Source organism: Ochotona princeps, chromosome 15 (assembly GCF_030435755.1).
Source record: "Ochotona princeps isolate mOchPri1 chromosome 15, mOchPri1.hap1, whole genome shotgun sequence".
NCBI classification, from domain to species: Eukaryota; Metazoa; Chordata; class Mammalia; order Lagomorpha; family Ochotonidae; genus Ochotona; species Ochotona princeps.
The window spans coordinates 21,783,278-21,808,181 of NC_080846.1; the positions used below are offsets into that span (position 1 = coordinate 21,783,278).

The following is a 24,904-nucleotide window of genomic DNA, read 5'->3' on the forward strand; positions in this document are numbered from 1 at the left end:
CTTACAACGAATTCAATAAATAATTACTGACTACCTATCTTAATTCAAGGACAGGTGCATATGGAATGGTCTATCAAGATACAAAACAGACAAAAATTTCTGTTTTCAGTAGCTTATCTTTGTGGCAGAAGACAGACAATAGAATAAAAATCTATATTTGTTAGAAGATGGTGAGCATTAAGGAAAAAAGAGAACAAGCAGTGCTGGGGTGGTGGCAAAGCAAGCTAATCCTCCGTACGCAGTACTGGCGTCCCATATGAGGGCCAGTTTATGTCCCAGCTGCTCCAGTTCTGATTCAGCTCCCTCCCTGCTATGGCATGGGAAAACAGAGGAGGATGCCCCAAAGTCTTGGACTCCTGCTCCCACACAGGAAATCCAGAAGAAACTTCTGGCTGCTAGCTTTGGACTGGCCCAGCCCTGGTCACTGTGGCCATTTGGGGAGAGAACCAGTGAATGAAAGATCTCTTTCTCTCTCGGACTCTCTCTGTAACTGATTTTCAGGTAAAATAAATAACTTAAAAAAAAAAAAGAACAACAAAGCAAAATAAGGGAATATTGGAGGTGTGTGTGTGTGATCAGGCCAATCAAGGAAGGGGCCTCAGGACGTTAAAGCAGAGCATTGGTCTGAAGAGACCAGGGGTGTGCGGTATCTAGGGAGATCATTCCTGCAAACCTTCCTTTCTTGTTTCTGTCTTTCCAGTGCTTGTCTTGTGGTGATTTGGTGATGACAGAGAACAGGAAATCAGTCTGAAGTTCTGACAAATTGAGAAATAATGAACGTCAATGACATGCTGATTTTTTTTTCTTCATCTCCTTCAGCTGACTTGGAATTTGTAATTCTGATAGAGATACCCATAAAGAGAAAAATTCTGAGGACTGAAAGTTGTGACATTTTTTTTCTTAGGGGATGGAGGTAGCAAGGGCTGGGAAGTTAACAAGAAGAGAGATCCAGTTTCAGAGCTTGCTGGGAAGAAAGTCTTGCTTGTTGCAAAGTTTGGCATATGAAGAAAGGCCCTTGGTACTCATTCAATGCCAGGAATAATGGGGGCAAAGAGTCAAAGGAGAAAACTACAGCAACACCACACATGCTTAAACGCCTTCCGTTTCATGCGTTTCAATACTAAAAGGTGACTAAACCTCAATACATTGTAAGACATACAATCAGCATATTTTTAAAATTCTGGATAGCTAAGGGAAGAATTATGAAACTTTGCTTATGTCAATCGCAATTTCAGAAAAGCTCCTCTTTATTGTGGTGGTGGTAAGGAACACTAGGCTCTTACTTTAGGGCCATGCTTTTATGAGAGTGACTTAGAAAACATAAGGTGGGCCCCTGTTGCGACACAGAGGGTTAAACTGCTACTTTCTATACCTACACCCCACATTGAGGTGCTGGTTTGAGTCCCAGCGACTCCACCTCCAACCAAGCTTTCTGCAAATGCCCCTGAGAAGGCAGTGCAGTGGATGATGGCCCAGCTATTTGGGCTCCTGCCACCCATGTGGGAGACCAGGACGGCATTCCTGTCTCTTAGGTTTGGCCAGGACCATATCTGGCTGTGGTGTTATTTGGGGAGTGATATAGGGAGTGGAAGAGTCTCTCTCTCTCTCTCTCTCTCTCTCTCTTTCATTCTGCTTTTCAAATCATTAAAAACAAACAAACAAACAAAAAACCAAGGGAGAGGCAGAGAGAACTTCCATTGGTCAAGGCTGGGCGAGAGTGAAGCCACGAGCCAGCAAATAAATAAACCTTTAACGAATAAAGGAATACATAAAAGTACACCAAACAGGGCCTGGCGGCGCAGTGGCCTAGCGGCTAAAGTCCTCGCCTTGAACGCACCGGGATCCCATATGGGCACCGGTTCTAATCCCGGCAGCTCCACTTCCCATCCAGCTCCCTGCTTGTGGCCTGGGAAGGCAGTCGAGGAAGGCCCAAAGCTTTGGGACCCTGCACCCGCGTGGGAGACCCGGAGAGGGTTCCTGGTCCCGGCATCGGATTGGCGCGCACCGGCCCGTTGCGGCTCACTTGGGGAGTGAATCATTGGATGGAAGATCTTCCTCTCTGTCTCTCCTCTTCTCTGTATATCCGGCTTTCCAATAATAATAAAATCTTTAAAAAAAAAAGTGCACCAAACAAACATGGAGTTCCACCACTGTTCCCCACTGCATTGCTGCCTCCAGGAGAAGCCTGGGAGTGTGTTCCACCGCTTTAGACTACATGCCAGACACTTTCAAAAGTTCCCTCTGCGATCCAACACGTTATTTTATCTCTCTGTGCCTCAACTCCCTCATCGTAAAAGCGAAGATCAAACAGTACTTACCTGGTCTATAAAGTGAGTATGAGACGCATTTCTCATGCACGCCACTGGCACAAGGTCTGGTGTGCAACAGGCATTACATAAATGTTGGCAATTATGACTAAATCCACAAAAATTTCTCAAGGTTCTACGGAGGCGCAGTGTGAAGATGTGTCTCAGGGTGTCTTGTAAACACTTTTTGGTTTTCGATTAAAAATCAGCTCCATCAGTTTCAGCGGTCTCTGGAACATGCATGAAATTCACCCCCCGCTCCGTATTTTGTGTTGTGTCAGGGAATGAGCTAATCTGAATGCAGTATTGTGTCCACTGGACACAGTGTTATGAGATCCCAGGCCTGTGCCAGGTGTTCAGCGTGCTAGAAAGGTCATGGTGGGTCGGAAAATAAAGCCAGCGCACTCAGATCAGGTGCGAAGGCGAGAAGAGCCGGGCATTGTGCCCGCGTAGGCAGACTCCAGGTCTCGGCCAACTGAATGGCTTTGTTTCTAGTTGGTGGCTGAACGGGACACCAGAGTTGCCCTCTTTTTGGGTCCAATCACGTGCTTAACAGTGAAGGTGGCAGCGATGGGAGCGCCCTACCCCCTCCTGCCAGGCGGCCTCATCCCGAGAGCGTTCTGGCTGCGTCCTGCACCTGTACCGGAGAGGCGCTCAGGAGCCAAGTCTGGGCCAGCCGGCCGCAGGTGTGCCCAGGTAGGAGCGGCTGGGTGGCCAGCGGCTCCAGGTGGAGAATCCGGGAGGTTCGGAGCCCCGGCTGGCGCCGCGCCCCGCCTCAGGCTCCCCCGGCGGGGCCGAGGCCGCGCCTCCTCCCGGAACTGACCGGCGCGGAGAGGTTGCGCGCCGAGGGCCATGGAGTGGCTGCCCGCGGGTGACCGCCTGACGGGGCGCGCGGAGCTCGAGTTTCCCGGCGGCCGCGACGCGAGGCTCCAGGAGGCTGAGCGGGAATCAGCCTGTGGAGCGGTCGGAGCTCCACTCCGGCAGGGGCCGGCGGAGCGGCCGCGGGGCTGCGGCGGCAACTCGTGCGAGGGCGAGGAGCCCGAGCCCGGCGGCCGCACGAGCCGCACGGCGTCTCTGGTGAGCGGGCTGCTCACGGAGCTGTACAGTTGCACCGAAGAGGAGGAGGCGGCGGGCGTGGGCACGGGACCCGGGGCCCGCCGGCCGCGCCGCGACAGCCTCGACAGCTCCACCGAGGCCTCGGGCTCCGACGTATTTCTGGGCGCCCGCGGAGGCGCGGGAGACTCCCGTGCGCTGCAGGAGCTGCAGGAGCGACCGAGCCAGCAGCACCAGATGCGGTACCTGCGCCAGAAAGGTGAGGTCTGAGGAAGGGGTGGCTAGGAATGGAACAATTCTCCGGCTGTCTGCCGGCGCACAAGTGTGCACACCGGGCCTTATCCACCACGCATTCTCACAGGTTCAAGACCCACTGAGTCCCTAAACGCCCCGCCCGGCCCACTCCCTCTGTAGTTGGAGAGTTGAGGAGGCCTGAGGGACCTTCCTTGCACAGCTGTTAGCACAGGGTTGGAGATTCCGAGTTCCACTATCCTAGAGGACGCTGGGAGAGTAAGCTTGTTTTATTTACTTACTTCCCCCCTCCACCCCAAGTCCGCCTTGCTGGCCACGCCTCTTGGAGAGAGTTTAACTAGTGAGGCAGAATAATGCGATAATGCGGTTTCACAGGCGACGTGTGAATGCCATTTCTCCCGGAACGCCGGGTTCCAAGCCGCTCCCCAAGCGTTCACGTCTTTTCCCGGGGTCGGCTTAGCGCGGGGCCGCACGGCCTTGGCCTGCTGGCAGTGGTCCAGCAGAGAATGGCCTTGGCTTTTGGAAGCTCATTTGGCTTTTCTTTAAGCATCAAACGCTGATGGTATCCAGTATTCTCTAATAGGAAAAGTTTTTCTCACCTGTCCCTAATAGCTTGACTTTCAGGCACTCCTGGCGTTATTGCAGTTGCATCAAGAGCTCCGTATGTAAAATGAAGTCAGCTGTGGAAAGCAGCATAACGTTTCTGTGAAGAAATGTCCTTCGGCCACAGTAATATGAAGGGAGGAGAGAGCGCGTGCCACGCCACTGTTTCTCTTCTCCTTATGGTAGAATCAGTTTAGCTGGTTCCAGGACAATAATAAATCTGTCTGCCTTCTCAAAGCTACGTAAACAGCTTTGCACTTCCTCTCTGATTTCCTGGTGAGAGTGTTTTTCCAGCCCATTGTTTCAAGTGACTTCTACCTTCCTCCCCACTGCGTGGGACCATGACTGGTTTTTTTTTTTTTTTTTTTTTTTTTTTTTTTTTTTAAGATTTATTTGTTTGAGGGTAGAGTTACAGAGAACCTGGCCCCAATGGCCGGAGCTGAGCTGATCCAAAAGCCCGCAGCCAGGAGCTGCTTCCAGGTCTCCCTCTCGGGTGTAGGGACGAAGCTGGGCCCACCATTCCGTTTTATGTTTGACTGTTTCTGTGAAAAGATTCATGAGGCTGTAGGTCTTTTGGACTTGGAGAATTAGTGTGGACAAACTCCGATGTGGCCCTCTGTTTTTACCACGACGCGGTTCACTTTTCCTTACTGAGGGGCGTGGGGGAGTAGTTGTCTTTTGTGCAAGGAGAATTGGTGAGCTGTTTAAGGAACACTCCACCTCTGCAGGGGGATTTTCTCTGAGTGACTACTCACTCGAATGCTCGTTCCTAAGCCCTCGAAGAGTCTCTCTAGCTCAAGTCTTTGTGCACAGTGAGCTGTGTGCTAATTGCTCTTGCCTTTTTAGTGAGCCCTGTTGTGATGACCAAGCTGCCATGCTTGAATAGCCCCATTCTCACACCGTGGCAACACTCCTGCTTATTGATGGACGTCATCAGAGTGCTGTGGTCAAAGAATCAGATGATAGGAACCAGCACAATAGCTTAGTGGCTAAATCCTCACCTTGCATCTGCCAGTATCCCGTGTGGGTGCAGGTTTGTATCCTGGCTGCTCCACTCCCCATCCAACTCCCTGCCTGTGGCCTGGGAAAGCAGAAGAGGATGGCCTTGGAATGTTACACCTGTGTGGGAGACCTGGAAGAATCTCCTGGCTCCTGGTTTTGGATCAACTCAGCTTTCGCTGTTGTGGCCACTTGGGGAGTGAACCAGCAGGTGGAAAATCTTTCTGTCTCTCCGCTCTGAAAATCTGCCTTTCCAAAAAAAAAAAAAAAATCAGATGATGGATGGTGTCTGGCTGCCCAGTGCTGATTCTTAGCTGTCTGACATTACACCTCTGCTCTCCTTAAGACCCTCACTCGCTGCAGAGGGCATTTCTGTCCTCTTGCTGTTGGGGTTCTTGCTGTGGCACCCACATCACCCCTGTCTGGGCATTTACCATGTGCAGCTCTTTTGCGTAGCTGAGGCTGGTTTCTCAGAAAATGAAGACTGTCTTGTTGGTGTGTCTGTGGTTAAGGGGGGGCACTTTGGGGTCACATTCCTGAGTTGATAACCTGTCACTGTTCCTCACTAGCTAGGGGACCTTGGGAATTTCAGAGAGCTATGGTGGGAATTCCATATGGTAATGTGTGCAAAGTGCTCAATACCTGTTACCTATTTTTAAAAATTGTATCATATAGCCTGGAATTCCTTAGAATGAAAATTGGTCACAGGCTCTCGGTCTCCTTCAGTTGTCAGATACTGGGACAAGGACGAGGGCTGCTTCCACTGGGCATAAAAAGCCAAAGGGGGCGTGTTTCTGTCCCCACGATGCCTATCATACCCCCGACACTGATGTAGGACACTTTTCCTCACTCAACTCCGAAATGTTCTCCCATACTAAGCAATGCCTATGAGTCAGGGAGTTAGAGTTGATAATGTAAGATAACATAACCCTTTTGTGGCACAAAGTGTAAGTTATAGGCCAGGTAATGGTATTGCTACCCAATTATTTCTGGAAGGAAATCACTTGGACATTCAGTGAGACATTTGCTCTCTCTGAAGGAGCCTGGGAATAAACAGCCTCAGGTCTCCTCTTGTAGCTTGTGTCATAGTTGACCATCCTGGGGACCCAGAGATTTTCATTTAACCTCAATGTGTGCCTTGTTACCTTTGGGAACCCCCCCAGGTTTGAACTTGAGGGGAGAGGAAGTGCTGGCCCTCTCTTCTGGATGATTCCTTATTCTTCCTTTAAGTACTGTTAATACTAACGTGCACATTTATTTCTGAGCATAATCTTGCATGCTGGGCACACCTTGAGACTTGGAGCACTGCTGTGCCTAAGAACTTCAAGGCAGTTGACGGACTTCAAAGAAGTTCCTGTGAATTCAAAGTCAAGTGTGTTTTCCATGGTGTGGTCACATATGACTGCTGCTCTGACATTCCCTACGCCTCTCTGTTACTCCAAAACTGCACCTCTTTGACCATCGGGGTATTACTCTTTGGATGTTGCTTTAGTTTTCTTATTCCCTGCAGGGAGGGGCAAACCAGTACCAAGCTGAGCAGAAGGCTTCGCTTGCCTGCCAGACACACTCTCAGGGCGAATGGTACCAAGTACACACTCTCAGGGTTAATGGTACCAAGTACACACTCTCAGGGTTAATGGTACCAAGTACACACTCTCAGGGTTAATGGCACCAAGCACACACTCTCAGGGTTAATGGCACCAAGTACACACTCTCAGGGTTAATGGTACCAAGCACACACTCTCAGGGCTAATGGCACCAAGTACACGCTCTCAGGGTGATTGGTATAAGGAGAACTCCCAAATCGCTCTTCATGTTCTGGTGGTTTACAGTCTGAAACCAGGTCTTTTCACTTTCAGAGAAAGTGAAATGGAATATTCTGTCATGAATATTAATTCCATAAATGTAGAATTAGACTAACTTAGCTGTTTAAAGGAAATAAACTTTTGACTTTTAGCTTTTTACTTTTAAATTTTTTAACTCTTTCAAAAAGTTAGTGAGACTGTTAAGATGAAATATTGTGCCTCACAGATGCTTGGAAGGCAATATATTTGTTTTAAAGATTTATTTGTTTTTATTTCAAAGACAGATATACAGAGAGGAGGAGAAATAGAGAGGAAGATCTTCAGTCTGTTGATTCACTTCCCAAGTGAGTGCAATGGCTGGTGCTGTGCTGACCCAGAGCCAGGAGCCAGGAACTTCCTCCAGGTCTCCCACGCCGGTGCAGGATCCCAAAACACTGGGCTGTCCTCAGCTGCTTTTGCAGGCCACAGGCAGGGAGCTGGGAGCTGGATAGGAAGTGGAGCTGCCGGGATTAGAACCGGCACCCATATGGGATCCTGGCGCGTTCAAGGTGAGGACTTTAGTCACTAGGCCATGCTGCCGGGCCCAAGAAGGCAATATATTTAAAACAGAACTAACCCGTATTGCTATGTTCATCTCTGACACAGAATGTGGTAAGCATATTTACTTTTAGATGAATATTGTTAAGGATAAGTGCCTTAAAAGCATTTGCTATTAGATGTTAGGTTTATTATTAATGAAACAGACTCAAGAAAGGTTCTCTTCCTGAAAGTGTACCTTCTGAGCACTTTAATACAAAATATATACACCACTTTTCAGGCAATGAAAGGTACATTTGCAATCAGATACAGATATGGTCAAAGTAAGAGTCTTTGCTTACATTTTACATGCAACTTCAAAAAAGTAAAAACATTATTTACAGTATTTTTCTCATCACTGGGGCAGGAGGTGGATAAATGCTTTATGTGATTGGAGTGTTCAGCTGAGGAGCAGGTGTTGGGCGCAGCCAATAAAGCTGCCCTGGTTGTGAGGCTGGCATCCCATATCAACATACCTGGGAGGGCAAGCGAAGACAGTCCATGTGCGTGGACCCCTGCTGGCTGTGTGGGAGAGCAGGTTGGAATGCCTCCCTTAGATCTGACTGTTGTAACCATATGGGGAGTACACCAGCAAATGGAAAAGGTTTCTTTCTTCTCTTTCAAATAAGTAAAATATTTACAAGAAAGAACGCCTTTGTTGAAAACCTAGATGCAGTTTGGTGGGAGCTAGAATGAGTTATTTCAAATACATAAATTGGTTGGATGTTCTATTTTTTTAACAGTTGCTTTGGAATTTATACAAAGGCACCCCAAAATATGGTTGATGAATGGAATTGCAAATAAGTTTATTTAGGAGTAGCTATTTGGTGTCATGGTTAGATGCTGCTTGAGGTTCCTGCGTCCAGGATCAGGGTGGCTGGGTTTGAGTCCTGCTTCCACTCTGGATTGCAGCTTCCTGCCAATATGCACTCTGAAGGGAGCAGGTGATGGCTCAAGTTGGTGAACCCCTGCCACAAACAGAAGGGACTTGAGCTGAGTTTCCAGATCCTGACTTTGGCTCTTGTGGGCATTTAAAAACTGAACTAGCAGATGGGAATGTTCTCTTTCTCAATATATAAAATTATTTTAAAAAGCTGATTTTTTTTTTTTTTTGGTACAAAAGGTTTGGAAACTCATGTGTATAGAGCTCCTCAGAAAGTTCATGGAAACGTGTATCGTGCAAAAACTTGGCATGGATTTCAAAATATGTTCTCTAAATTTCTTGACGTGCCCTTGTATCCTTTCAAGGTACTTACTGTCTCTTTTTGATTGTTCTTCACTGGTAGACACGAATGAACTGAAGATAATCCTCCAAGAGCTCAAGTACAGAGTCGGGGAGCAGTCGGCCAAGTTGCTTCGGCAGCTGAAGCAGAGAGACAGGCTTCTACACAAGGTGCAGCGGAACTGTGACGTTGTGACTGCTTGCCTGCAGGCCGTGTCCCAAAAGAGAAGTGAGTGCCACGCGGGTCGTGCTGCTGAGCGGGCAGGGAAGTTGCACCGTTAACTGTGTTTTTGAATACAGATGGAACATTTCAAACGGATGAGGATGTAGTGCCTAGAATGTTTGGAGTTTTAGAGCAGTCTGGATATGGGATTTTACAAGCCAGGATGCTTAACTGGTAAAATCTATGCAGATTTCCGGAAGTGAAAAGCTTAAGATCAGCAGCACTTCTGGACCCAAGCATTGGGGATAAAGGATGCTCAAGCTGTGTTGGGAACATTTCTGCATGGTTGCATTTGCTTTCAGAAGAAAGAACTGTGAACAGCTTAGCTTCCCATTGTCCAAGTGACTGCTTCACATCTAATGTTACAAGCTTGATTTTACTCTTCTAGATTAGACGTAGTGCTTCACTTTGGTAATGATCATTTTTATGCAAATGTTTATGTACATATGCTAGATAAAAACTAAAACCTTTATTCTTAAATTTGCATCAAATAGAAATACTGTACAAGGCATGTTCTTGTTATCTTGTTCTTGGTGTTGCTCTTTTGAGGGAACTAAGTGATTTTAAAAGCAGCTTCTCTTGTAATAGGACCTTATAACTTGCTCTGAAATCTGGAAAGAGCAAAATATTTTAACTAACAAACTTCTTCTTTGGAGTAATCCAGTCATAATGAAGAACTGTTGTGATTGTTAATTGAATTCAAATAATTATTTTTAAAACATGCTGAAAGAAATGGAAAACAATGGTAAGTTACTGTTGTATGCTAAGTACTAGAAGTAAGAGCTTAGTTTTTGTACTTCTCCACACAACAGTTTTGCATTTTCATCTGCTAACGCTTCCCTGTTTTTGTTTTGCACTCTCTGTTAACATGCAGCACGGCAGAACATTATGTTCAGGTATGATCAATCCAGGCACAACTGATGTGTTTGCAACAGGTGTGTGGGGGCACATTTTCAGGTGCATGTGAAAGTTGCCTTTTTCTTACACATTTACCCTGTCATTTTATATGCAAAGTGTCACTTGCTAGAGTGTTTTTATTTAAAATTCCAAGCTGTGTTTCTTTTTATGAATTAGTTTTTAGATAATAATACTAATGACTTCCATGCTTATGTCTTCCAATTGAATGAGAATTCCTATCTCTTTGGTTCCTCTTTTATTATATTGCTGCTTGCCATTTCCAATCTGTTATTCATACTCCTTGTGAAAGATGTTTTCACCTAGTGTGTAGTAAGCAAAAACCTGTTTCTCACAATAATGTCATTATGGTGCATAGCAAGCGGGATGTGATGGAGTAGGCTAGTTTGGCATAAGTTTGTCTGCAAAGTCAGGCATTTGCCTGAAATAGCCAGAGAAGTTAGAAATGTCTATATGTGCATGTATCTATGATATCTATTTACAAAAGTTGGTGTGTGTTAAGTACTTGACAGTCTCCATGGATTTTATTTGATTAAATGTGTCAGGCAAAAAGTTGTATCGCCTTCCCTGTGTTAACTTGCTTTTTAATTTTTTTTCCTTTCCTCTGTGTTTTTCAAACACATTAGTATTTTAACGGAAATGAAACACACGATGGTGAATGCGTGGAGTTGCTGTGTCTGGGTAGAGATGGAAGCATGGGTAGAGCAGGTGTCTGGAGACAGAGGGGATCCAGGTAGGCATGGGGTCCTGGTTGGTGGAGTCCATTGGTAGTTACTAGAGACTGATAATCTTTTAGAATTTAAATTTAATTGTTCTTTATTAAGACTAGCAGCGACATCTTTTTTTTAGAAGGGTGTGCCCATGGCATCTGGCTTGAGTTGTGAATCTGTTGTTGTCTATCAAGTTCTAGCCAGGAATACATACTGCAGAGGCCCTGGACCGGTCTGGCTTCTTTTCTGGAGAATTAAGTTCTCACCTCACCTCAGTAACAAGACTTTATTAAAGGGCACAGAGGTTTTGTTGTTCACTCATGGCTGTGTTAGAATCCTTCTCAGTAGAGGCTGTGCTGTGATGTAGACACTGTTAACATTTGACTGAATACTTAGGTATCCATTGTGGAACTTCAAAGGTGAGATGTTTTACGACTGAGTGCCTGATTCCAGGAGTATCATGGTTCACCTCATTCCTCGAAATCAATTTATAATAAATATAAGTTCTGAAGAGTTGAAATTTCTCTGTCACACCGAATAACTTAACTTTGGTTTCAGTAGTGGTTATCAGTGATGTATTCAGATAGAATGTGTTGACTTGTTTGTGTTTAATATCCAAAAGTTCAGATACTCCCCCTTTTGTGCCATATGGATTTAATGCCTGTAATTCTTTGCATGAGGCTTTCCTCCTTTATAACATACTATAGCATAAAACTGGTAAACAGGTTTAGTTTTTTTAAATTAAAATGCCTTCTTATTAATATACCAAAAGATAATGTAATAATTCAAAATAAGAATCATGAATAAGTGTGGGTTATGAACCAAAATGACTACATCATTTTCATTGCTAACACTAATGATGCAACTGTTTAGATTCATGGTTTCCTACACCAAGTCTTCTGATAATATCACTCAGATACTGGGAAAAGGAAGAGGAGGGTTGAAAATTGTCTTAAAGAATGTTTTTCCCTCCTATCTCATCACTCATCCTAGGATACCCATGTTATAGCCAATGTGCTACTGATGTTAAAATTTAAAAGATAATAAAAATAACAGAACTGTTAACCATGCATTTTGAGTACACACCTTATATGAAACCATTGCATTTATGTCGTATAGCAAGGCAAGAAAGTATGTATTTTTAGACACATTTTGTCAGGACACTGAAATCAGAACATTAAGTAAATTCTTGCTAAGTGAGATGGAATTTGAAGATAACATTGTCACCATAAACCAGTATGAGAGGGTTTTACCTTTCAGAGCAATTATATAGGCAATTCTGTAGTATTATTTGGAAACAGCCGAGTCATAAGTAATGTATAAACGCAAAGGATATCAAATACAGATATTAGACTGTCCTGCTTCAGCATAATTTTTCTGTGAAGTATTTTTTCTTGGTCACATCGATTTTTGACAACTATAACTTGATGTACATGAAAATCCATCTAAATCTTTCAAAACAGTAGGAAACATAAGAATAATATTGGGTCAAGGCTGATCTTGACCTTACGATGTTTGTGATTTGCTCAACCTGTTTTTCCTGATAGCAGAGGGGAAATTATATTAATGTCAACCTTTCAGTATTGTGTAAGTCCCTGCACTGGTGTCAAGAATGTTTAAGTGTGCTGGGTTTGGATTGTATATAATAAAATACAGCTGTCCCTGAAAAGGATGAGATGAGGAAATGTGAACATGCTGAATGGCTCTGTGGGAGTGTTGGCAGTGTTATCTTTCTGTTGGCCTTGGCCAGTGAACTCACAGGCACACAGCCTCATGTTGGCTGTGTCCACCCTGGCACCTGAAGCGATGATGTGATTCAATCTTCCTTTCTGTTACAAATGCCTGGAGAGGGACTGACCTGTACCAGATGGCCTGAATGAGCTTTACTTTCTGTGGCTATCTTATCTGTAACAGTATTTTGTCCTATGTGGCAAGAGAAGGAATTTGGGTGGGCTGGAGTTTGGTGGCACTGGGACTCCACATTTTCCATTGAAAACCAATTCTTTTGTTTGTATTTTACAAATCTTCCTTTCCTTCTTCTCCTTGTCAGAGTTACAGAGGCAGGAAGAGATAGTGCGATTTTCCATCTGCTGGTTCACTCCATGGATGACTGCAATGGCCAGGGCCGGGCCAGGCCAAAGCCAGCAGTTTCATTGAGGTCTTCCCTACGGGTTGCAGAGGGGCCTACATGCTTGGACTATCTTTGCTACTTTCCCAGTTGGGTTGGAAGTGGAGCAGCTAGGGCTCAGGGATGTTGCTGCTGTAGGCGTTGGCTCCAGCTACATCTCAATGCGATTTTTTTTATAAGCAGTCTTTCTTATCATTGTGCTGTGTAGTATTTCTAAATTCTGTTTTTTCCATGTAAGAGATCACCAGCGTAATTTTTAATGGTTAATGCACCATATTCCAGTCTTGTATTTTGTTTTGGTAAGGCGTTGTAAGCGTGAAGGATATCCTTTCAGTTATAAGTGCAGAAATACAAACCAATTTAAGCAAAAGAGGAACTGATTTGTTTACATAATTCTAAATCCAGGGATGTGCCTTCAGGTTTAACTACATCAGGTACAGGTGCTTAAATAATATCTTCCAGAATATGGCACCATTTCTTAGCTGTGTGTTTCACACCAATACCATGGCCGATAGTAGCTCTAATTCAGCCCTATCTGGAATATTAATATTTATATTTTTGCTCTAGAAAGTTCCATAATTGAATTGCTTGGCTTCCTCAGATCAGATTCTCACTAGGAGCTAATAAATACATATTTATGTGTGTAAGGAGATGACCAGTGCTATAGAAGAAGGAAAAGGGGACACATGGACTCAGAGTGGTAAGAATTAGTCTTGACAACCTTTAAAATTTTTGCTGATTTGTTGAGTATATGCATAGTGCTCTGTGATCTTCATTTTCATTTTGTTCGAGTCTAATGCAATTTTAGTATTTTTTGGGTGAGGTCTGTTAAGACACATCTTGCCCATTTTCTGTTGTATTCTCTGCCCTTTTCTTACATGTCTGTTGGAATTCTGTATGTGCTCTGAGATGGATTCTTTTGTCAAATACTTAAAATGGTTGCAGAAAAAAAAATAAATGAAAAAAGCAATGTGTATCATCCATGAACTTTTAATTTGAGAGACAGAGTTCCTGTGTGCTGCTTCACTCCCTAAATGCCTGCAACAGCTGGGGCTGGACCAGACCAGAAGCTGGAAGACTGGAACTCAGTCCAGGAACTTGATTACTTGAGGCATCTGAACTCTGTCCCAGGGTCTGCATGAACAGGGAGCTGGAGTGAGGAGCTGGAACCAGGTATTGAACCCAAGTAGACTGCTGCAGGATGTGAGTCCCCTGCCAGGAGGCTCAATGCCCCAATTTATGTTCTTACTGCTCTAAGGATATTAATAGGAGACTAAAACAGATAAGCAGAAAAACAGTATGGGGGACTGGGTCACACAAGGGGGAAAGCAGCTTTCCAAACTGCTGATGTATTTAGAGCTGACCTCAGATGTCTAAATAAAACCCTGATTGTCTACCCAGAACTAAGTGTGGATGTGGGAGTTTTGTTTTTCTTTTTAAGGTTTATTTTATTTTTATTGGAAAGTCAGATATACACAGAGGAGGAGAGACAGAGAGGAAGATCTTCCTTTTGCTGATTCACTCCCCAAGTGACCACAATGGCTGGAGCTGAGCCGATCTGAAGCCAGGAGCTTCTTCTGGGTCTCCCAAGCAGGTGGAGTGTCCCAGGGCTTTGGGCTGTGCTCGACTACTTTCCCAGGCCACAAGCAGGGAGCTGAATGGGATGTGGAGCTGCCGGGATTAGAACCGGCACCCACATGGGATCCTGGCACATGCAACGTTAGGACTTAGGGTTTCTTGCTGGCCCAAGTGTGGGAGTTTAAAGTGCTGACATAAACTCTGGGCTTTAGTGGAGCTTAATAGTGGAGCTTGAATGGTCATCTCAGTGGGCTTGGATTGTACACCCCCAGGTCTGCATCTTCCTTCCTCCCCAGGAAGGGACTTCTGAGCTCGTGTTGTGAAGTAACAGCCTGGATGGTGTTCTGGGAACTTAGTGGGGTTAGGACAGCAGGCAGTGTCTGCGTTCAGTAGGCATCGGTCGTTGAACCCCCTCTCATAGGTGAGGTGTTCTGAGGAAAGAGAGGAAATGCAAACTTGAATTAAAGTAGCTTATGATACATTTTAGCAAGTTTCCTCTGATTTCTTAGAACTCTTTAGTGTCGTATAGCTAATAATTATTTTTTCGCTTTTATCATAATTTATTATATATACTGCATACATGAATAATATTTGAAAATATAATAGCTTTTTTTAGCTCATTATTTTCTTTATTTTTTAATTAACTAATTAGTTTTATTTCATGGTATAGTTAAATAATACAATAGCTTTTTAACCTTACACTTCTTGGAGAGTCCTCTGTCTAGGGGGAAAAAGTGATATTTCCTGTTACCTCATTATGAAGGCAACTCATTTTCAGAAAAATGATTCTTGAGCCTTAGTCCTGATTATTTAGATCTAGAAGAAATCAAAAGCAGTTTCTGTTTACACACACGCGAGGCAGGAGAGAATGAAGAGTGTTGGTGACATGGTTTGTGCCCTGGCTGTCAGTAAGGACCGAGGAGGACTCGGCAGTCAGAGGGGTTCTTTTTCTCCTAAGTTTTCATTACAGCCATGTTGAAGAGAGTTTATGATCTCTGTGTAGGGGAGGGTATTTGGCTGACATGCTCTCTCTGTTCATTTTGACAACCTCTTCTCTGTCCTCACCTGTAGCTGCTGATTTTGCTTTGTGTTTTAATGGAGATACAAGTAGTCCAGAACATGGGCTCATCTTCCAGTCTGCTTTCGGTTGCCTTTCTCTTATTCTAAAAAAATTTCTTAAAAATTTTTATTTAATTAAGAGACTGTGTGTGTGTGTGTGTGTGTGAGAGAGAGAGAGAGAGAGAGATTGATTTTCTATCCATGATTGACTACTCAAATTGCTGTAAGGAGCGATGGTGCCTGAGGGGAGGCAAGGGGATGTTTGGAGGGAAGGTAGGAGAGACTTCAGAGGGTGGCAAGGAGCAGGCCTAGGACTTGGGGAAAGCATGGGAGAACCCAGTACCTGCAGCCAAGGTCCCTCCAGGAAGACTTGCAGGACTGTTGGTCAGGGTGTGGGACTGACTGCTGAGCAGGGTGAGAGACTGCCAGAGGACAGGACTTTGGAGACAGACGTGCCAACAGGAAGGGCTGGCCCAAGAAGCCGCTGAATGCCTTGTGTGGAATTTCAAGGGTGTGCAGTTTTAACTTCCTTTTTTCCCCTTATGTTTTAAGTTTTATTTATTTTTCATTTAGTTTGAAAGGCAGGCGTGAGGAGGAAGAGATCCTGACTTTCCATCCATTGTTTTACTTCCCAAATGCCCTCAACAACCAGAGTTGGGCCAGGCCAGAGCCAGGAGCCTGCAACTCAGTTTATGTCTTCTGCATGGGTGCCAGTGACCCAAGGAGTTAAGCCCAGGGTGTACATTATAGACAGCTGGATCGGAAGTGCTGAAGCTGAAACTCAGACCAGGCACTCTGATATGAGAAGGGTGCTGTGTTAATGACTGTGCAAGGCACAAGTCCTGCAGGTCTAGCTGGCACAGAGCAAAGAGCTCAGGTACATGCACACCTGAGGAGTCTTCCGAAAGCTCAGGGGAAATAGGTGTTACGAAAAACTGTGTGTGGATTGTATTTCTTTGCACACAAGAATGAAGTTATCTTTAAAAAAAAAGATTTATTTATTTTTATTGGAAAGGCAGATACACAGAGAGAAGGAGAGACAGAAAGATCTTCCATCTGTTGGTTCACTCCCCAAGTGGCCACCATGGCCAGAGTTGAGCAAATCTGAAGCCAGGAGGCAAGAGCTTGTTCTGGGTCTCCCACACAGGTACAGGGTCTCAAGACTTTGGACCATCCTCGATGGCTCTCCCAGGCCACAAGCAGGGAGCTTGGAAGGGACATGGAGCAGCTGGGTGAGGACTGTAGGCACTAGACTACTGTGCCGGGCCCTGAACTTATCTTTTACTTCCATTTTCCATGACCTTTTTGAAGACTTTCCTAGAGTGTTATAGAGAAGTCAAATGGGAAATGGATTGAAAGGGCAATGGACTCTTGCCGTTTTGAAGCATGGTAAGGAGTCTGTGTATAGGGCAAGTGTTACGGACAGAAGCCAATCTCCACGTGGGTGGACAGCCCAGGATGTGGTAGCAAGGGTGGTGTGATCATGCTGAAGATTTTTGGTGATGAGCTGGGATGAGAAGAGAACCAGACTTCCTCTGCATTTCTTGTGTGGAGCCTCTTCTGCCCTCCACTGGCTAGGGTTGAGTCATTTTTCCTCTTCTAAACACCATTATTTCCTGTACTTCTAATACTGCACCAGTAATAATTGTGTTTTTTTTAAAAAGATTTATTTATTTACTCTAAAGACAGACTTGAGAGAGAATCTTCCATAGGTTGATTCATTCCTCATATGGTAGCAATGGGTAGGCCTGGAGCAGGCTGCAGCCATGGGCTTCTTCCAGATCTCTCACATGAGTTTCAGGGGTCCTAGAACGTGGGCCATCTTTCACTGCTTTCCTGGGCACATTAGAAGGGGGCTGAAGCAGCAGTGGAGCAGCCGGGGCTTGAACCAGTGCCCATTTGGAATGCCAGTGCTGCAGGACGCACCTTACCCCGCACACTGCAGCTCTTACCCCTGGTTTGTTTCGTTATGAATCTGTTTATTGCTCTCAGGCAGAGGCTATGTCATTCACCCTTTTCCTGCTCAGCATTTATTACACAGTTTGGCATTATGGTGGAGCTCCCCGAATATGTGTTGGATGGATATCTGGGCAGCTGGTTCGATGAAGAGGTTGGATTAGAGTCGCTGTGTGAAGCAGGTGGCTTGGTCAGATGAGTAAGAGAGATAGGCCAGAGCCGGTTCAGGGCTCTGAATCAGCAGTGTGTATTTAGTGCTATAACTCGGATTAGTGGGAAGGGTTGGCGAGGAAGAGGCCAAGAAATGCCTCTGCCAAGAAAGAGAAAAAATGGGGAGAGGGAGATGGAGAGAGAAAGCGAGAACTCAAGATCTCCATCTGCTGGTGACTGCCCAGATACCGTCAGTAGCCAGGGATGGGCCACACCAAAGCCAGAAACCCATTCCAGCGGCAGTAACCAACCATGTGAGCCAGCACCTGCCTCCTCCTCGTGTGTGCGTGAGCCGGAAGCTGGAATAGGCGGCTGGGGCTGCAGCTCAAATGCAGGGGTTCCAGTGTGGGATGTGGGTGTCTTAATGGCTAGGTCAGAGGAGCCCCCCAGCAGGGAAGAATTTTGCATGTCCGTTTCTAAATGTGCATCTTGCTCCTTGCATCTCCCTCCCTAAAATGCCAGCAGGTTTTCCTACACCTGTTTCATGGCATTTTTGGTATGGTTTTGAATTTCCATGGGTCATACGCAATTGAATAATACTGTACTTTCATTTTTTTTCTTTTAATGATGTGAGCTAGTAGAGATGTGTTTGTAACAGGCTTTCTGTAGAAACATGTTTCAATATGATAGATTGGAAAAGGGTAGCTTCTAATGAGTGCATGTCACATCATGCCTAGCTTATTTCAGCTAACTTTTGGTTCTGTCTAGTATTCCCAACACCTTTTACAGAAAGCGAGGTTCCAGAACACGGTTGTTAAGTCTGTCATTTGACCTGTGATGTTTTCGTTATTACGTGGGTAGCTGAGTGCCTTGGTGCTGGTGGTGCTGCTGCGTGTGCTGGCCTGTGCTGGTCCTTCAGTTTTCTCCTCTCTTGCTGCCACTACCCTGGATGGCCAGTAGAGGGCAGACGGGATCCTTTCTCTGGGACTTTGTTCTGGTCACCGGTTTTCTGAATTATAGAAAGGTTCAGAAATCAATAATATAATTAAAAATTAGTAGGAATGGTCACAAAATTTACTTCCTTGCTTCCTCTCATAGGGGTAGGTATCTTTTTTTTCCTTCCAAGAGCTGTTTGGATATTTGTAACCGTCATTCATGGGCCATACAAAATTATCCACTTGAAAATCAGCCTGCAGTTGTTTCATTGAATTTTGGGTCCTGTGGCGTGGGCAGAGACAGATCAGAAGGTTTTTCAGACCTTGCACCGCATAGGGGCCTTCCTTCCTCACCCCTGCCACCCCAACTCCATGGGGCAGGTTTCTTCCAGGGCACTGCGATGGGCCTGTGGGCATTTTCTGCCCTAGTTGTCGGGTGAACATGTGCAGAGGGTACATGGGACTCGGCCTCTCGCCCTGCAGTGTGAGCCAGCACATGGAAGATCTCTGGCTCTTCTTTCTGTACATCTGTCTTTCAAATAAAATGTCGGAGTTACGCAGAGAGAGAGGGAGGGATGATAATAGAGAATGAACGAGCTTCTATCCTCTGGTTCACTCTCTAGGGGGGCTACAAAAGTCAGGGTAGGGTCAGCCTGGGGCCTGGGGCCTGGGGCCTGGGACCTGGAACCTGGGGCCTGGGGCCTGGGGCCTGGGGCCTGGGACCTGGAACCTGGGGCCTGGGGCCTGGGGCCTGGAGCCTGGAGCCAGGAGCCAGGAGCCAGGAGCCAGGAGGCAGGAGGCAGGAGCCAGGAGCCTCTTTTGGGTTCCTCATATGGGTGGCAGGGACCCAAGTACTTGGGCCATCTTCTGCTGATTTCCCATGCATATTAGCAGGGAGAAAAGATCTTTTGTCCACTGGTTCACACCCCAAGTGGCTGCAATGGCTGGAGCTGAACCTATCTGAAGTTTCTTCTGGGTCTCCCATGCAGGTACAGTGTCCCAAGACTTTGGGCCATCCTTGACTGCTTTCCCAGGCTACAAGTGAGAGCTGGGTAGAAAGCGGAGCAGCTGGGATAAGAACTGGAGCATCCGTGTCCTGTCATGGACGGCTACAGGCAGAGTCCCCTGAACCTTCCCAGCCAGTTGGCAGTCCTTGACCTGCATTTCAACCTGTGTCTTACTGGCAACCACACCCAGAGGGACTGGCAATGCTGGGAATGTGACAAGAAAGGGAAGCTCCTTGTGATTAAGTGACCTGAGTTTTGACAGCAAATGAACTGAGTTCTCTCAGTTTATAGGTAATGGCATTGGAGATCCTTGGGGATCATCTAATCCAAGTTGCTCATTTTACAGATGAGGAAATTGAAGGCTCAGAGAGTTGAATAAGAGGCTTATGACCATTGTACATTCATTAAGATGGCTGCCATCAAATAAACAGAGAATAGCAAGTGCTGATGAGAAAAAAAATTAAACCCCTGTGCAGCACCTGTGGGAATCTAAAACGTACTTGCAGCCACATGAGTAGTAGGTGCTGCATTCCCCCTGTCCCGGCACCCCGCAACATGCCACTTGTAGTGTTCTTCCTATCAAATCAGTCACGGATTGGGTGCTCCCTGCTCTCAGGGTCCTCCTGGAGGGGTGGTGCTTTCTGGCCAACCCTTGCTGCTGGACTGTGGTTTACTAGTCACTTTCTAAGTGTCTAATGCACACATGGCTTGCACAGGAAGTGTGGCAAGCTAACTGTATCAGTTGTCCAACATTGCTGCTTTGCAACTCTCTTTTTTTTCTTTTTAAGGGCATTTAAAAGAGGTAAATTATTTATTTCTACATACTTCTTAGAGAGTGAGAGATTGAGATTCATATTCCACTGGCTTAATTCCCCCCAAACCTGCAGCAGCTGGGGCTGAGCCAGTTCAGGAACCTGCAGCCCAATTCTGGGCTCCCTCATGGGTGTCAGAGATGTGAGTCCCGTGCTGTTACCTGCTGCTTCCCAAGGTGTTCATTAGCAGCAAAGTAGACTGAGAAGCAGAGACGAGGCTGGAACCCGGACACTCCAGGATGGGATGTGGGTGGGGATGCGGGCCTCCCGAGCTGTGTCTTTGTAAATCTTTTTAAAAAAGATTTGCTTATCTTTATTTGAAAGGCTGAGTTAGAGAGAGAGAGAGAGAGAGAGAGAGAGAGATGTCTTCCATGCAGTTATTTCCCAAATGGCTACACTGACTAGAACTGAGGCAATCTGAGGCCAGGTGTTTCTTCCAGGTTTCCCACACAGATGCAGGGGCCCAAGCACTTGAGCTGCCATCTGCTGCTTTTCCAGGCAGGGATCTGGATTGGGAATGTAGCAGCTGGGACACGAATCAGCCCCCATATGGAATGCCAGCACTGCAAGGTGGAGGATTAGCATGCTGAGCCACTGCACTGGGCTCGCCTTAACCCCCAAGCAGTGTCTTTAACTGCTGCTCCAAATGCCTGCCCCTATTTTTTTATTGTGATAAAACATATATGTATTAGAAAATGTGCCATCTTAGCTGTTTCAAGTATACAGTCAGTGGCATTAAGCATGATCATGTTATACAGGCATCACCACACTCCATCTCCAGAACTCATTTCCTGTTTACCAAACAAACTCCAGCTGTGAAACAGTACCTGGGGGGACCCAGTGCAGTGGCTTAGTGACTATAACTCCTCACCTTCAATGCGCCAGGATCCCATATGGGCGCCGGTTCTAATCCTGGCAGCTTCACTTCCCATCCAACTCCCTGCTTGTGGCCTGGGATAGCAGTCAAGGATGGCCCAAAGCCTTGGGACCCTGTACTCACGTGAGAGACCTGGAGGAAGTTCCTGGCTCCTGCTTTGGATCGGTGCAGCACTGGCTGTTGCGGTCACTTGGGGAGTGAACCATCAGACAGAAGATCTTCCTCTCTATCTCTCCTCCTCTATGTATATCTGACTTTGCAATAACAATAAATAACTTAAGAAAAAAGAAAAAGAAATATTCCCTGCATTCCCTGCTCCCCTGCGCTCTCCTCCAGCCATCTTTCAGCGTTTGTCCTTGTGTGGCAGGCATACTTCTCTTAACCAAAGTCTTGAAGGCTCGTTGGTGTTAGAACATGGGTCCTAGAACACCTGTGCCAATTTCTGCTGTAACAATACCACAGATTGGGGAACTTACAGAAAGCCGGAGTTGGTTTGCCTCATGGCTGTGGAGGCCGGGAGGTCCCAGAGCGAGGCTGTGGCACTTGCCATGGCTTCCTTGTCATGTTATAGCACAGGGGAAGGGCAAGGGAGAGGAAACCTGGCCAAACTGAGACTCCCATGCCTGTGATAACTAACCCACTCCCACAATGACAGCATTAATCCACTTGGGTGAGGGCAGAGTGCTCCAGACCTAACCACTTCTCCAAGGTTCCTCCTTGTAATATGTAAAAGTGACAGTGGACGGTCAACACGGATTTCCCTGGGGGCATTAAAATCCTTGCCAGAGCCATGCTTTAATATGATTTTTTTAAAGAAATGGTTTATTTATTTAGTTTGAAAATCAGAGTTCTGGAGAGAAGGAGAGAGACAGAGAGGACAGAGTGAGAGTGGTTCATTCCTCAGATGGCACTGTCATTCAGGGGTAGACCAGGTGCTCTTGGGGGTCCAAACACATGGACCATCTTCCGCTGCTTTTTCCAGGCCATTAGCAGGGAGCTGGATTGGAAGCGAAGCAGCTGGAGCAGGAACTGGCATTCATATAAGATGCCAGCATTGCAGGTGATGGCCTTACCCACTATACCACAACACCAGCCCTTCCAACATGGATTTTAAAGGCTGAGTGACATTCCCTTATATGTTTATATCACACTATGTCCATCCCTTCATCTGCTGATGGACACTTGGGTCAGTTTCACCTGATGACTATGGTGAACAAAGCTGCTGCGAACGTGCCTGAAGCTCTGGTTGTGAAAATGTGGCAACCCTCTCGCTGCTCAGCTGGTTCACACAGCACACCTGTAATAACCTGGATTCTTTCGCCTTTGCCATCTGCTTTCTGGCATCTTCCACTCTCCCCAGTTTTGCTCTTCTGACTTGTCTCTCCCACTCCCCTTGCACACCTTCCACACCCTCCCCTTGTTGCTTGGGGTTAATACTTGAGCAGGTCTTGTCTCATGCTCTATCCCTGTGCCTTGTAGGGTTGGAGGCTCTTGATAGAAGGCATTCCTTCTCCTTGTCCTTCTTCTCACTGTCCGCCAGACCTGCAACCTCCTCTTCCAGCTCTCCCATCAGGGGAAGTAGGTCTAGCTAACAGCCACCCTCACATGAAGCCCTCCACCACACCCTCGCATGAAGCCCTCCACCACACCGTCTCCCATGATCTCAGATCTTGGAGAAGTGGAAGGTGACTTCCTGTAATGAATGGAGCTGAAATGAAATCTGGGCTCTCTTTCTGGGAGCCACAGTGGTGGGTTTGGGTGGGGAAGGCTCTGGGTTGGGCCCTCCTACTTCTCCATTCTCATGTTCTGTTTCTTTTCTAAACAACACCATCTTTTTTCCTTATCTTTGCACTTGGCTTCAGCCCCACGCCTCATCTTTTACTTTCCAAACACCACTGACAGGAGGCTGTGTGATGCACTAAAGGCTTCAGGGTAACCTGGAAGCCAGCTACATTCAACAAAGAAAACAGAGCTGTAGGCTTTGGCGCCAAGACACTAAGCCTGTATCAACTGGCCAAACCTAATTTTTCCCACATGGTGGAGTCAGTCATAGCCTTTTTTTGCTGCCTATAGATCTTTCTGTGTAGTTCCGATAGTGGATGCATTCCAAACATCCTGTGGCCAAAGTTCATTTGGAATCACTTGTTACACCTGATCTTGAACTACAATTGTCAGACGTGTGCTAAGAGAAGATCTGAAGTGTTGACTATCAAAGCCTCAGCCTCAGCGAGTGGTTGATTTTTTTTTTTCCTAGTGAGTGTTTGGTGTAAGCATTTTTAAGAGCTCTTAAGAAAACGCTGGCAGTTTGGTTTGAATCATCATGAACATCCTGTTAGCTCTGAGATGGTGATTATGACAGCTGCTCCCTGCCCGAGCAGGAACCCGGCACCAAGTTTGCATCATCTGACATTTTCTGTCTGCCGAGATCTTAGGGCTGTTGCTTTCTCAGCTGACTAAGCGCTTTCCTCTTGCCCTCCTCACATTTGGCAAACTCTTTCTAGAGATAAGTCCTTTCCATGGTTCTTGTGGGAACTCCCACGGAGCCCGTGTTTGTCCTGGCTGAGCTGTAGAATGGGTTGATGGTGTCTTCATGGCCCCTTCTCGCTGTGTGTCCTGATTGGCACTGCTCGTTGTCCCAGAGCACACACTGGCAGTCTTTTGTATCCTCACCCGAGAGCTTCCCTCCTTTACTCGGGAATCCTAGAGATTTGTGTTTTTATTAACTGGCAGCACTAATTGACCTTGTGAAACCTGCTGCTTTGTTATTTCTGCTCCTATCTTGGTAAATAATTATTGGGGAAGTTTGCATCAATGATGGACATTTCAGTTAGTTGGTAAAATATACACGGGGCTATGAACTTCCAAAATGCTTTAAATGCCATCCTCTACTGCTTTCCTAGGCTACTGGCAAGGAGTTGGATTGGAAGCGGAACAGCTGGGACTTGAACTGGTGCCCACATGCATTAGCCTGTTTTGTCACTGCATCAGCTCCCAGAATGTTTTGATACTCAGATGAGAACTCTTGGTTATCTCGATTTTACTGACTTACTGGATAAAGTGTGATTTTAGAGTGAGACTAATTCAAATCCCAGCTTTATCATTTATTAGTTGTATGGCCTTGGGGAAGTTATTTAACCCATTCATTGGTTGGTTCGTTCTTTCTTTTCATGCATCTTTCCTTTTAGAATTAAAAACAAGTCTATATGCTTGCAATGGGGGAATCTCAACTGAACTTGAACTGTGGTTATGCAACAAGGTGGAGGAATCCACCATGGTGGGAGGGTTTGGGGAGGGGTGGAGAGAATCCCAGTACCTATGAAACTGTGTCACATAATACAATGTAATTAATGAATTTAAAATAAAATTAAAAAAAAAAAAACAAGTCTAAGAAAAATATAATAATTAACACTTATATACATATTTATATTTCCATGAAAAATCATTACGTTTCTAAGTAGTCATTTGGCTTCGTAGTTAAAATAACTGTGTTCCTCATTTAAGTGTCTGAGTTTGAAACCTGGCTCTAGCTCCCGACTCCAGCTTCTTGCTAACGTGGACTTGGGAGGCAGCAGAGATGGTTCATGTTTGGGTTTTTGCCACCTCTGTGGGAGACCTGCATTGAGTTACTGATTTCCAGCTTTGGCCTTGGCTCAGACCCAACCACTCTAGGCATCTGGGGTGTGAACTAACAGATGAGAGATCTCGGGCTGTGAGTTGGCCTCTGAGATAGAAGCGAAA

At 45.8% G+C, this 24,904-nt stretch overlaps 1 protein-coding gene across 2 annotated transcripts in view; it reads left to right on the forward strand.

The window, feature by feature from the left end:
- Positions 1-2,593: 2,593 nt before the first annotated feature.
- Positions 2,594-24,904, forward strand: part of TBC1D30 (TBC1 domain family member 30) — a 78,680-nt gene continuing 56,369 nt past the window's right edge. For both annotated transcript variants that reach the window (XM_058673515.1, XM_058673516.1), the window contains exons 1-2: positions 2,594-3,618; positions 8,881-9,045. In XM_058673515.1, coding sequence (XP_058529498.1) covers positions 3,159-3,618; positions 8,881-9,045 — 625 coding nt within the window. In that variant the 5' untranslated portion in view covers positions 2,594-3,158. The remainder of the gene's footprint in view (positions 3,619-8,880; positions 9,046-24,904) is intronic.